Source organism: Schistocerca cancellata, chromosome 10, assembly GCF_023864275.1.
Source record: "Schistocerca cancellata isolate TAMUIC-IGC-003103 chromosome 10, iqSchCanc2.1, whole genome shotgun sequence".
NCBI classification, from domain to species: domain Eukaryota; kingdom Metazoa; phylum Arthropoda; class Insecta; order Orthoptera; family Acrididae; genus Schistocerca; species Schistocerca cancellata.
The window spans coordinates 113,822,783-113,837,712 of NC_064635.1; the positions used below are offsets into that span (position 1 = coordinate 113,822,783).

The 14,930-nt window shown below is 39.9% G+C and overlaps 1 protein-coding gene across 1 annotated transcript in view; it reads right to left on the reverse strand.

The window, feature by feature from the left end:
* LOC126106466 (ADP-dependent glucokinase) overlaps positions 1-4,101 on the reverse strand; it is an 85,342-nt gene extending 81,241 nt beyond the window's left edge. The window contains exon 1 of the mRNA XM_049912750.1: positions 3,752-4,101. Within this exon, the coding sequence (XP_049768707.1) occupies positions 3,752-4,080 (329 nt within the window). The 5' untranslated portion in view covers positions 4,081-4,101. The remainder of the gene's footprint in view (positions 1-3,751) is intronic.
* Positions 4,102-14,930: the final 10,829 nt, after the last annotated feature.

The window sequence follows — 14,930 nt, forward strand, 5'->3', positions numbered from 1 at the left end:
TTTGTATATGTTGGTGCAAGAAAAATTGATATTATCTGATGCAGACATTGTTTTTTTCCAAAGAGGGTGCAGGGGAACAGTAACAGAGCCACAGACAATAATTTTTTTCATTCTTCATTACTAAATGAGCATTCTGTTATTAAAAGGGCGAATGGCCTTTCACAAACCATGAAGCACAAATTTTAACACTCAAAGGCTTTGGTAGGCAAACAAATGTCACACGTAATTACAAACTGTGCAGAAAAGTTAATCCAACAGCATAGAGTGTTTCTTAAACCTTGTCAAGGAACAAGAGTGGCAGGGTGTTTATAGTGCCAATAACATAGATGATAACTATAATACTTTCCTTAACACATTTCTCATTCTCTTTGAGAGTTGCTTTCCATTAGAACATTCTAAACGGGATACTAGCAGTAGTAGGCAGCCCAGGTGGCTGACTAGTGGGACAAGGATATCACGTAGAACAAAGCAGAAATTATATCAACATGTTAGAAATAGTCACAATCAAGCTACGGTAACCTTTTACAAACTGTACTGTAAGTTGCTTAAAAATGTTATTAGGAAAGCAAAGAGTATGTGGTATGCAAATAGAATAGATAATTCACATGATAAAATTAAAACCATATGGTCAGTTGTGAAGGAAGTATCTGGTCAGCAGCACAAGGTCGATGGTATAAAGTCAGTTGGTAGTAAAAATATTTCTGTTACTCGTAAATCAGATATACAAACAGTATTTAACAATCATTTTCTGAGCATTCCTGGTGAATTAAACAAAAATTTAGTTTCTTCAGGGTACCATATAACTATCTTGGCAAATGCCTTTCCACGATTGATGTCTGAAACACTCCTCTGTGATACAGACAAGGGGGAGATTGAGTCAATAATTAAATCACTGGTTATGATGGAGTTCCTAGCAGAACATTAAAGTACTGTGCTGCACATGTTAGCCCTGCATTTAGCAATATTTGTAATTTTTCCTTTGGGAAGGTCAGTTTCCTGAACAACTGAAGTACTCAGTAGTAAAGCCGCTTTATAAAAAAGGAGAAAGGGATAATGAAGACAATTTAGACCTATTTCTATGCCATCAGTGTTTGCTAAAGTTATGGAAAAGGCTGTGTATGTAAGGATAACTGATCATTTTATATCACACAATTTACCATGTAAATGTACAGATCGGCTTTAGTAGTCATTTAACAACTGAAAATGCTATATTCTCTTATCTCTGTGAGGTACTGGATGGGTTAAACAAAAGGTTTCAAATGACAGGCATATTTTTTTGATTTGACTAAGGTGTTTGAGTGTGTTGATCACAAAATATTGCTCCAGAAGTTGGACTATTACGGAATCCGGGGAGTAGCTCACAATTGATTCACCTCTTACTTTAGCAACAGCCAACAAAAGGTCATTATTCACAATGTTGAGAATGGCTATGATGGGGGTGGGGGGTCTGAGTGGGGTACGGTCAAGTGGGAGGTGCCCCAGGGATCAGTGTTGGGGCCACTCCTGTTCCTTATATGCCCTCTAGTATTACAGGTAATTCTAAAATATTTCTGTTTGCTGTGACACTAGCTTGGTAGTAAAGGGCACAGTGAGCAACACTGGCTCAGTTCCAAATAGTGCAGTTCATGACCTAAGTTCATGGCTTGTAGAAAATAAACTAACACTAAATCACAGTAACACTCAGTTTTTACAGTTTCTCACACACAATTCCACAAAACCTGATGTTTCAATTTCACAGAATGGGCATACAAGTGAACAGCTCAAATTTCTAAGTGTTCAGATAGTAAACTGTCGTGAAAAGCCCACAATCAGTATCTTGTTCAAAGACTTAATGCTGCAAATTTTTACTATTCAAACGGTATCTGAAGTGAGTGATCGTTCAACACAAAAATTAGTCTACTTTGCTTATTTTCATTCGCTTATGTCATGTGGTGGTGTATTTTGGGGTAATTCTTCCCAATCTAAAAGGATATTTTTGGTTCAGAAACAGGCGGTTTAGGCAATATGTGGTGTAAGTTCACAAACCTCTTGTCGACCCCGTTCACTCAGTTAATACATGGCAGAAAGCAAACCTGCATTTAGATCGGACTTCCTTAACTCTTGTGCAGAAAGGTGTGCAGTGTACTGCTGCATCCATTTTTAATAAGCTACCACCCAAATTCAAAAATCTTAGCAGTAATCCACGCACTTTCAAATCGAAACTGGAGAGTTTCCTCATGAGTCGCTCCTATTCTTTCAAGAAGTTCCTTCAAAAATTAAACTGATTCTTCTTGTAGTGTTGATTGTGTTTACATAAACTTATGGCTTCAGTTTTTTGGGTTCATAACATTATATTTTTATCTGTTATTACTTTCATGACACTTTCCATCACCTGGGAGATTTGTTCCTCAATTTGGTCCTACAGAACTTGACGTGTAAATAAATAAAATAAAAAATGAATGGATGTGTTGCATCTGTGGGTCTAACACTAAAGCTACAAGTATTTTGAGCCTATTGATGCCAAAACATTGGCTTTGACCTGCTGCAATGCTATCGCTGTGCGTGATGACACAACTTTGTCAAAACAGGTGAAACAACATAGCAGCAAAATATAGTTTGCATCTATTATTTATTACAATGGAAGTTGCTAGCCAATGGGTGGTTCCATTGTTACGGACAGTTGTACAGTTGATAGTGAAGTAACATATTAACATGAAGATACATCCCAAAAGTTATTTATTTTTTTCTTTTTATGAACTGACCGTACTATGGACGACCCAAAGCCAAGACTTGATGATACAAGCTGTATAACACATTACTGAGGAAATGGAAGATATTACACATGTATTTGTAATTCTTGTAATACCTGCAATATACTTCAGTGTGTACACAAGATTCCTTCTAGTAGACCTATGTAACAGTGCAAAGGTAGACTTTTCTAAAACACAAGCCAACATAACATTCTTTGCCGTCACATATGTATTCCACAGGGGACATTCAACTTCTTTGTTTAGACTGCAGATCATTTAGTTCTTGAGTGGTGGTGGCACAGATCATGTTGTTTACTGGATCTATATAGGTCTAGTAGTGATGGCAAGTAAATGTCGGATAAAAATGTTACCGAGTCCCAGAATCACAATCAATCCACCATGTGAATCACAGTTGGTTGGTAAATTATGCTGATGCCATTTGAGGTTTTAGGCCTGTTCACAGTGCACACTAACAGTTACAAACTTGAAATAAATAGTCTTTTAACTATGAGGTTGTGTTTTATTACAAAGTTCAAAATTTTTGGAATGACACTATTTAAGGGAATATTTTGTGCCACATAAATGACACCGTTGTTAAAACCACAGAACGAATAAGTGGTTACGCCCAAATTCAAAGTTGGTAATTCCTTTCCTGTCTCGGAATGACACTACTTAAGGGAATGTTTTGTGCCACGGAAATGGCACCGTTGTTAAAACCACAGAAAGATTTTTTTTTTTCGCTCGGCGAAGTAAATGAAACCCATTTCGGTTCAGTATCAACCGTACATAAATACTGACACGATAATATGATTTCAAATCCATGTAACGATAATTCATTACTCTTTGTTTATGCAAAGGTTCTGCAAAGGATTTTCTTCCACCAGTTTCACTCGGTGTTAAGGACGTAGGACAAGTCTACCAAGTATAAATTAATTTAATGAAGCCAGTTCGAATTCACTTTGCTGAGTAAGCCCCTCGAAACGTTACCTAAAAGAAGTTTTACGGTATAAACAAACACTTACTCCGCAGCTGCACCATGCCTGAAGAAATACGCGTAGGATCTCAGAAGTTCATCTCTTGATCTGATATCACTGAAATGTTCAGGTTTTTCTGCAATGCTATCATATGTCAACAAAAGTCTAGCATCAACAAACACGTCCTGACATGCACCGTAACCCAACGCTACTTTTGGGTGCTGGTTTAAGGAAAACTGCTTTTCAGCCTTCACCAATCCTTCAAGCACTGAATTTAACCTGGTTTGTAATTCATCACCCGCCTCTCTTCTCACGTACAATGAATATAAAAGGACTAATAATGAAATAAAACTACAGTACTTCAGAAAGTTTCCCATTTTTGAATTGGCACTTCCTAAACAGCAGGCAACCAAAGATAATTTACTACCAGAAAGATACATGCCACGTGAAGAAAAAACGCTAAATACGGAAGGACATATCTTTTACTTTTGATTTACGAATTGACGTCAATAATTAATAGTATTTACTGAAAATCATTTATTTCAGTTTCAGTTTTGGTTAATTTCTTGCAACGTAAATCCAATGATTTAGTTGAATATTAATTTTAATACTTACGCTTTGATTCAACATGCAACTAAAATGACACCACTGGCTTGCTTGGTGGTTGTTTGGTTGATTTGGGGGAGGGAGCCAAACAGCGACATCATCGGTCCCATAGGGAGGGATGGGGAAGGAAGTGGGCCGTGTCCTTTCGAAGGAACCATCAAGCCATTTCCTAAAACGCCTGAGGGAAATTATAGAAAACCTAAATCAGGATGAAATTAGAATTATATATTAATACCTTCAGCTACTGACGGGCGTTGATATATATCAACGGGGACAGATGAAAATGTGTTCCCCGAACGCGACTCGAACCCGGGATTTCCTGCTTACATGGCAGACGCTTTATCCATCTGAGCCACCGAGGGCACAGAATGCGACTGCAGGGACTATCTCGCGCACGCCTCCCGTGAGACCCACATTCTCCTAGCTTTCTAAATAATTCTAGACAGTGGGCCCTGTTGTTACTATTTGTTATTATCCTTATGGCTCTTTTTTGTACTTTGAACACAGTTTGCATGTTACTGGCACTTGTTCCCCAAAACATGATCCCATAGCTGAGGACTGAGTGTAGATATCCGTAAGATGTTATTTTAAGACAGGTATTATTGCATACCGGTGCAAGGATTCTAAGAGCATAGCATGCTGTGGATAATTTCTTTCCCAAAATGTTGATATGGTTTGTCCATTTCAGTTGGCTGTCTACATTCATCCCTAAGAATTTGGTACTTGTTACACATTCTAATTCATTATTATTAACTTTTATTCTAGTGGCATTGTGTTTTTTGTTCAATTGGAAGTTAATATAGTTAGTTTTCTTTACATTTAGGGTTACTTTATTTTTTAATGACCAGTTGTGGACATCATTGAGAGCCTCATTTGCTCTTTCTGACAGTTGTGTTGGATTTTCACCTGTTATTACTATGTTGCTGTCATCAGCAAGAAGTATTTTTTCGCCATTTCTGATACTTTGTGGGAAGTCGTTAATGTATATAAGAAACAATATTGGGCCTAATACACTTCCCTGTGGGACGCCTATATTCACATTTTCTGGGTCAGACAGGTGTTTTATAAGGGAATTGTTTGAAACTTGTGATATCTCAACTCGTTGAACTCTGTTTTCCAAGTATGATTTGAACCACTTCTTTGTCACACCTCTTATTCCTATTTGCCCTAATTTATGAAGTAAGATTTTGTGGTCAACTGTATCAAAGGCCTTGGACAAGTCTAAAAAGATACCACTTACATTTTCACCTTTGTCCAGTGCTTCTAAAATTACTTTAGTGAACTGTGCTATAAGAGATTGTGTGCCTTTTCTGGGCCTAAACCCAAATTGGTCATTGGAAAGAAGATTATATTTATTCAGGTAATTTAGCAGTCTCTTTTTGACTAGTATTTCTATTATTCTAGAAATGATAGACAGTATGGAGATCGGCCTGTAGTTCTCTACATTTTCCACATCTCCGTTTTTAAGGATAGGTATAACTTTTGCTTGTTTTAGGTACTCCGGAAAGTATCCAGATTCGAAAGATTCATTAATTATGTCTGTTAATGGGCCCTTTATGGAGTCTATACAATCTTTAATTACGCAGACTGGGATTTCATCAAGTCGTACTGAAGTTTTATTTTTTAGTTGGTGTACTACTAGTGCCACTTCCCTTTCTGTAGTAGGCAAGAGCACCATTGAGTTTGTTGGCTGGTTCTGAGTAGGTAAATCATACGTATCTGGAAATTTCTGCTGTAATTTTTTTGCAATACTACTGAAATATGAGTTTACAAAATCTGCTAATTTTTTAGGGTTACCTACTGGTACATCTTTGTTTTTAATATGTGAATTGAGGTCCTTTTTAGCAGAGTTAGATGTTTCCTGTTTGACGATGTTCCAGGCTGCTTTGCTCTTGTTTTCAGCTTCAAGTAATATTTTGTTCTTTGAAAGTTTTTTTGCGGCTAGCAACAACTTTCTGTAAATTTTCCTGTACTTTTTGTAGAATTTCAGAACTTCTTGGTTAGATTGATTATTTTTTATGGAGTTCAGATATCTAAGAGTTTCTGAGGATTTTTTGATACCTGTAGTCACCTACTGATTTCTCTTTGTAGTTTTAATTTGATAAAGAGTTTTGGGAAACATCTCTTCAAATCTGAGTTTAAAAATTGACATGAACTTGATAAATTTCTGATTTGTGTTGGTTTCTGCATAGACTTCCCTCCAATCTTCATATTCTAGCTGGGATTTAAACTGATACAGGGCTGATTTGGAAAACATTCTTTTGTATGTACAAAGTTTAGGAGGAGTTTCTACATGAATGTTAGTTTTTAAGATCTGGCAGAGGTGGTCTGATAGGCCCAGGTTTTGGACAACAATTTGACATTTTTTACTATCAATATCTGTAGCCACATGATTTATAGATGAGGAGGATTCTTTCGTTATTCTAGTTGGACAATTAACAAGGGAGGATATTCCATAACAGCTTAGAATATTCACATATATGTTGCTAGCCTTATCAGGCTTCATCATATTAATGTTTAAGTCGCCACAGATAATTACATTTGCTTTTGGTCCAGAAACCTTGTCTAAGCTTTGATTCAGTTTTGAGAAGAATATATCAATGTCTCCACTGGGAGAACGGTACACACAAAATATGACTAATTTTTTTGCTATGCCAGGTCGTATTATTTCAACAGCGGAAAGTTCGAAATGTTTGTCCTCACCTAGATCTAAAAGATCATATCTAACTTTAAATGACATACCTCTTTTTACATAGATACATGAACCTCCACCATTCATTGAGATTCTGCTACAGTAACATGCATGGTCAAATGAGGCTAATGCAATGTGTTCAATTTCCTTCCCTTTGCGCCAGTGTTCAGTGATACACAAAATTTGGCTATCAAAATTTTCCAATTCTACTTCTAGCTGTTGTGCTTTGTTCCTTATGGCTTGAATGTTTTGATGAAACACTGTAGGCATTTGTTTTCACTTATCTTGGTGGCGCCTTTCCCTTTAGACCTGATGCTAAAAAATCCTTTAGATGAGCTGGTGGCATGGTTATTCTTCTGTTGATGACAGTGGAGGTGAGTCTGTTGCCAGTTAGACTTGGAAGTTGGTGTATCTGAAGGTATCTGCTTCATGTTAGTCTTGTAACTGAGGCCGGGTACCAAAAATCCTTGTTGTAGATTCCTCTGCTTGCAAGCATTTATCTGTTTCCCTGTTATGTGCTGTTGTTCACTGCTTTGCCGCAGCAAAAATCCTGGCTTCTCAAGGATGGCTGCCTTCTTCTGGTGTGATGACTGCTCCTATTACCACTGCTGCTGCTGTGTACTGTTGCAGTGAATGCCAGTGATTCTGGTTGCTTGGCTATTGATGTTGCAACTACTGCTGTGACTGCTAATGATTCTGGTTGGTTGGTTTTTGATGCTGTAACTATTGCATTGCATTGAATTAGTTCTGCTGCTGCTACTGTTTTTTGGATGGTACATTTGCGTGCTGCTCCTGTTTTTGCTGGTGTTTCTGCTATTGGAGATTTAGACCATCCCAGTTCAGTGGCTGTCACTTTGTAATTGCGTTTAATTGCTTCCCTTATTAAGTTTCCTAACCTGGCCTTTCCATTTCTGTTAAGGTGAAGCCCATGTTTCGTAAAACATTTCACATTGCTGAATAGCCTACAACTACTTTTAAGTTTCGCATTAATTCTGTGGATTTCCTTATTCGCACATGACCATTCAGGTAAATCATCCCTGTGGGTAAAGTTCACCAGTAAAATGTTTGTATTTGACAATACTAGCAAAAGACTCAAGAGCTGTTTATACATTTTCATAGCATTGTTTTCGTAAATGTCTTTAGCTTCTGCACAGATTACAACACTGTCCTGCTTGTCATAGTTATATTTTACGATGTTTTCTGTCACTTCTTTGAAACCAGCACCTGGTTTAACCATGCCTGTGACTGTCGTTAATTTACTGTTTACTTGCAGTTCTTGGGAAATTCCTTTGGCGTGACTGTCTCCAAAGACGTGGACTTTTGATTCTTTATTCTTTGTCACACACGTCGGTTTTTGTTTATTTGTATTTTTACTTTGTTGCAAAACGTCGTACAAAATGTGACAGATTTTACGAAGTTTGTTATTCTTTTAGTGGACAAAGGATTACCTTTTAGCGACACTTTTATCCACTCGGACGTTGTTTCACTGTCTTGCATCACTTTACTAGCGTTTTGCATATTCTTATTGCAGGCATCACTACTATTCGACAGAACACTGTACCTGTTTTTATCTGTAATTATAATTTCATTTGCTGCCTTTGATGCCTGTCTATCGCTTCCTTTCCGCTTCTCATAACTCACCAGGTTCCTGTTTTGTGGCTTTATTGTTTTATCATTTAGAATATGGCGCAACTTCTTCAGCTCACAGTTTTCATTATTTATATACGAAATCTCACGTCTTAAAACATCTACAACTTTTAGTAAACTTGAAATGCGTTCGTTTAGTTTTTCGATTTCACTTTTACAATTTTCACAGGATTCCTTTTTTACGACAGAACAGTAACTTTTATTCACTCGTTCACTATGCATCACTACACTCGTCGCCATCTTTTCCTGTAAGTTTTATGTATTGACTCAAGTATAGTAATAACACTGTTTTTTTTTTTTTTCAACTTTCGCAATCCATCTCACCTGTATTCTAAAGTAAATGCAGGACTGTTATTCTAAATAGAGGTGAAAGAAAGTGACAGCTGTTTAAGTGTAATTTATTTTATTTGTAACTATACATTTTCTACATAATTTTCAGAAATAAATATTTCTAGGTGCTAGATGAGAATGCAGATGCAATATTCTTATAAGATCTTAGTAAACTGTTGTGCTCATTGATGTAGGCATTGCAAATGCCTCTTATTTTAACACTTGCAATGTGTAACTCATAATTAATTTTGACCATTTTGACTACGTTTGTGAAATGGGACTCTGTTAAATAATTATTTATTTTTATTTTCTGCCACCAGTCACTTTTATTTGATTTATGTTTAATTCACACAGTACAATGCATTTCGAGCATCTGTTGCCCATCTTCAAGTGTTTATGCAAACAGAAAATTGTAACCTAAAAATAAATGGTCTTAAACGAAATTAAAATAGTACTTAATGTTTACTGTTCTCTGATGAAGTAGCTGCTGGGATATTTGGAGGGAAATGGCGCAGTGATTGACCAGAAATCGATGTACAGCGATGTCTTCTGCTGATATAGAGCTGTGCCTCGTTGTTTGTTATGATTGGCACTGCAGCCTGTGTGGGATGCAGATAGTCTTCCATAAGTTATTATATTGCGAAAATCGTGTGATATGTAGTTGAAGGTTGTGTACCTACGGGTTCGGCATGCCAAAGCTTAGTTTTTCTTCCTTGGTACATTGGCAGGTCATGGCCCATCGAACATAGGCCGGTGTGAGGTGGAGTGTACACCATTAAGTTAAGTAGTGGTTTTAATTTGTACATATGTACTGTTTGTGTTTTCCTTTTTTTCATTTATAAATGTATAGCTATGGTGTTCTTTTAATCATTGACAAAGGACTTCTTAGGCATTTGTGGGTTTTATTGTTCTGAAGAAGGTGCATTTATCTACGCCGAAATCTAGGTTAACACTAGGTGCTTTTTTCGCAATCGAGGCGGGTTTCTAGTTTTTTAATATATTACACAATTGTACTTTTATTTTGTCGCTGTTTTTTATGTAAATTCACTGTATAATATTTTCTATATACATGAAAACACTGTACAGTTGATAGTGGCCTTGTCACATAGCCCATAAAGTTGGCTACACTTGTAGTGTTTTGATAAGTATCGATTATTGCATTACACTTATGTGTAGAGTATATTATATGCACATAAACACGTTTACTCATACTGTGCTTGAAAACCATGTATCCACTACTGGAAACAGTAAGTTGTTTCTCGATTTGTCGATTTGTTCGCTCGGTGTCCAGCCTGCAATAGCTGAGGCGGCTCTCTGGAAGAGAAGCTCTGTGTCGAGGCCAAAAGACTGGTGCATGGTTGGAGGACAGGACGATTCGTGTCTCGGCGGTCGCGTATTGCCCGATGCCCTTGAGACTAGCAATATCGAGCAAGTCCGGTTGTCACCATACAGGGAAGATTGTGGGTTCGAACGGCCCCAGGGTGATCGCGCCATTACTGTGAACAGTGCGGGAGAGGCGGCGCTTGCTGCGGTTGACAGTTCGAGAGTTCCAGATTTGCGGAGAGTGGGGTATTTGTACGCTGTGTCTCCCCCCTTCCTCTCCACTAGTCCAAGGGAGGCTGTGGTGGTCCGGCTGCAGGCGCACGGTGGAGAGGATAGCGGCTGCCCCTGGCGGTCGCGTTCGGCTCTCACAAGGGAACCTCCCCATCGCACCCCTCTCAGATTTAATTATAAGTTGGCACAGTGGATAGGCCTTGGAAAACTGAACACAGATCAATCGAGAAAAGAGGAAGAAGTTGTGTGGAACTATGAAAAAAATAAGCAAAATATACAAACTGAGTAGTCCATGTGCAAGATAAGCAACATCAAGGAGAAATGATCTCAGCAGCTCAGTGGTCCCGTGGCTAGCGTAAGCAGCTGCGGAACTAGAGGTCCTTGGTTCAAGTCTTCCATCGAGTGAAAACTTTAATTTTTTATTTTCAGACAATTATTATCTGTCCGTCCGATGCGAGGTAACTGCGCCGTAGTATGGGGAGGCTACACCTAAACAAACATCGAAACACACGTCCGTCGACTACAGCGCACGGAAGAGAGAGTATTCCTGCTAACGAGGCTCCCTGGCTGGTAGTTGACTGTTCACTACTTTGGACGAGACTGCATTAAATACGTGAGATGTATTCCGTGGGCAATATGAATCCAGCAAATACAGCTCGCGACTTCAATAACAAGGTCAATGAATATTTTCCGAACTGTAAGGAATCGGAAAGTTCCTTAAGGGATAGAACGTATAGAATATATCAGACGTATTTTCCTGTGGAGGAATCGGTTGACCTATCACCTTGCGATCAAATGTTTTCGGTTCCCATTGGAGAGGCACGTCCTTTCGTCTACTAATTGCACGGTTTTGCGGTGCGGTAACACAGACACTAAACTTATTACAGTGAACAGAGAGGTCAATGAACGAACGGACAGATCATAACTTTGCGAAAATAAAGAAAGTAAACTTTTCACTCGAGTGAAGACCTGAACCAAGGACATCTCGTTCCGCAGCTGCTCACACTAACCACGGGACCACGGCACTCCTGAGTTCGCCTATCCTTGATGTTGCCTATCTTGAGCATGGACTACTCTGTCTGTATATTTTGCTTATTTCTTTCATAGTTCCACACAACTTCTTCCTGTTTTCTCGATTGATCTGTGTTCAGTTTTTCAAGGCCTATCCACTGTGCCAACTTATAACTAAATCTGAGGGGGGTGCGATGGGGAGGTTCCCTTGTCAGTGTGGGCATTCTGTCTGAGTCTGTGGCGGAGGATGTAGGCGGGCGCGCTCCGACAGATTGCCGCTATCGCACGGCTCCACACTGCACTTGGCATTCTTCGTCCCTGTTAACCAGGCTGTCGTGAATCGTTATTTCTAGGGATTCTTTGACAATACTTTTCCAGACGCCAGATGCTCAGCACAGCACCTTCATTTTTTCGAAGTTGAAGGTGTGTTCTTCCTTTATGCTGTGTTCTGCCATGGCTGAATTTTCTGTGTGTCCTAGACGCACACATCTGATATGTTCTTCACAGCATTTAGATATACAGCGCTGTGTCTTTCCAATGTACTGTTTTCCACATTGACATGGGATGCTGTATGTTCCTGGCGTGTTAAGCTTCAACGGGTCTGGCAGAACCTTGGAACTCCCTCGTCTTTGGTGGTAGGTGTAGAACGGTTTTGAAATTGTGTTTGCCCACAAGTTGTGCAGTTTTGGCCGAGAGTGGACCCACGTAAAGAAGGAACGCGAGTTGTTTGTCTTCTTCTTCTTCTTCTTCTGGGGTTGATGCTGCTTCTTTCTTCCTTTTTAGCACCCTGTTGATCTGCGTTTCACTGTAGCCATTTTGGTGGTAGACCTCCCTCAGGTGTTGCAGCTCGGATGGTAGGCTGTCTTTGTCGCAAATGGGGTGTGTCCTCTTTACCAGGGTGGTCAGCACTGACTGTCTTTGTGCTGGATGGTGGCAGCTCGTTGCATGAAGGTATAGGTTCGCATGTGTCTTCTTCCTATACATTGTATGGCCTAGTGAACCATCTGCCTTCCTCTTAATTAATATGTCATAGAAGGGGAGGCATCCATTTCCCTCCATTTCCATCATAAATTTGATACTCGGATGGATGCTGTTGAGGTGCTCCAGAAACTCATCTAGCGCCTGTCTGCCATGCACCTACACTACAAAAGTATCACCGACATAACGGAAGAAGTGCTTTGGTTTCTGTCCAGCGGCTTGAAGGGCCACGTCCTCGTAATTTTCCGAATAGAGGTTTACAATCATCAGACCCAGTCGGGAACCCATGGCCACACCGTGGATCTGCTCGAAGAATTCCCCATTGCACAGAAAGTAGGTGGTTGTCAGTGTGTGTTCGAAAAAGCTGACTGTTTGTGGTTCAAAATGCTGAGCCAAGACTGCCAAGGAGTCTTGAAGGGGTGCTTTCGTGAAGAGCGATGTCACGTCGAAGGTCATGAGTTTTGCTTTGTAGTCACGTCCCTGAGTACTTCTATGAATCTGGTTGAGTTTCTCACATGGTAGCTGCAGTGTCCCAGAGTCGTTAGGTGTTTTGCTAGTGCTTAGCCGTGAGAGTTGACGGTGTCCAAAATCGGCCTCAGAGGCACCTATTCCTTATGGATCTTGGGGAGTTCATAAAGGTGTGGTATTGCTGGCGTTTTGGGGTGCAGTCACTTCTTCATTGGCTCAGGTAAGTCAGATTTTCTCAGCAGAGCGATCGACCTTCTAGTCATCATCAGGGTTGGAGCCTTCTTCAACCACTTGTAGACCTCATTTTGTAGCAGCAGGTTTACTTTGTGCTGGTACTCGTCGGTGCTTAATGGTACTGTCGCATTCCCTTTGTCTGATGGTAGGATCGTTGTATCAGGGTCGTCTCTAAGGGATTGGAGATTTGCTAGTTCTTCCGCAGTTATGTTATTTTTAGGTAATCGAGATCTGTCGATTATTCTGCAGGTTTCCCATCTGACTTCCTCTGCTTCATCCTTTGGAAGCCCTCGTATTGCTTCTTCCATGCAACAGATAATGTCCCGTTTCGGGATCGTTCTGGGAACAGGGGCGAAATTCATTCTTTTTTCGAGGATATGATTGTGGCAGCGTCCAGTTCTTTTCCAGTTATTACAGTTTCGTTACATTGCAGCTAGAACCCGTGTAAATTCATTTAGGTGATAAGGGAGGTTGATCCCTATGGATCCCCCCCCCCCCCCCTCTCCTCTTGGCTATGTCCTTGATATTGACAGACAGAGTTGTTAGATGTCCTCCTGAGGGATAGCGTTGCAAATTCTGCCCAACTGGCGCGTTAGATTATCAAAATTCCGAGATGGTTGGAGGGTCCTGCCCATAATACTCCAAACATTCTCAGTTGGAGAGGAATCCGGCGACCTTGCTGGCCAAGGTAGGGTTTGGCAAGGACAAAGACAAGCAGTAGAAACACTCGCCTAAGGCCGCCTTTATCTGGGGAGAAGGGGGTCTGCAGTAGCCTCACCTAGCTCTCAGGGGAAAAAAAATATATTGTAGGCAGATGTGTTTCTTTCGAGAAAATGATTTAAATGCCGGTACTGCGCAGGTTTTTAACGGAGTCAGACTTGGAAATGTTTTATGGCTACTTACAGGTTACCATTCATCTTCCAAAATATTAAAAATAGTCCACACGTTCAGTTCTAGCCCTCCCCCTACAAACTCTTGTTTGGGCGCCATTGTGCCCGTCATCATGCATCGTGAGTTTTTACTGCTAGTTTTCGCACTTGTAAAACTCTACCTTGGCCAGCAAGATCGCCGGATCCCTCCCCAATTGAGAACGTCTGGAACAATATGGACAAGACCCTCCACCCACCTCTAGATTTTGACATTTTAACGCGCTGATTGGACAAAATTTGGCATGATATCCCTCAATAAGTCCGCCAACAATCTATCGATGCCAAGCAGAATAACTACTAGCGTAAGGGCCAGACGTGGACCAATTCGTTATTGACTTGCTCAATTTGTGAAACTCTTCATCTTGATTAAATCATGCAATTTTTCTGAAACTGTAATCATTTGTTTGTTTGTACATGTACATCAAATCTGCTGGTTTTTCCGCCCCATTCGGATAATTCATTCGTGGTGTGTCCTTTTTTTTTCCTTATTTGGAATAAATTTTTCAGGGCGTTTTCAGTAAAGTCCTTCATTACCGTAAAGTGTGAAAGTCGTAAAAACTGCAAAAACGGCATAGGCTGATGTGAAGGCTGTGACAATGTCCACAAGATTAAAAACCCCATTAATTTACAAACAATTTTGAATTTCGCGCGGAATGAATCAAATAACTGCTTGGCCTAACAACGTAAGCTGTCACCGTCTGCCACCAAGAAGCGCTACGAGCTGCAAACCCGAAGTGAGGCGAACACAACCGATTGGCTGATAGATCGTTACCGGGAT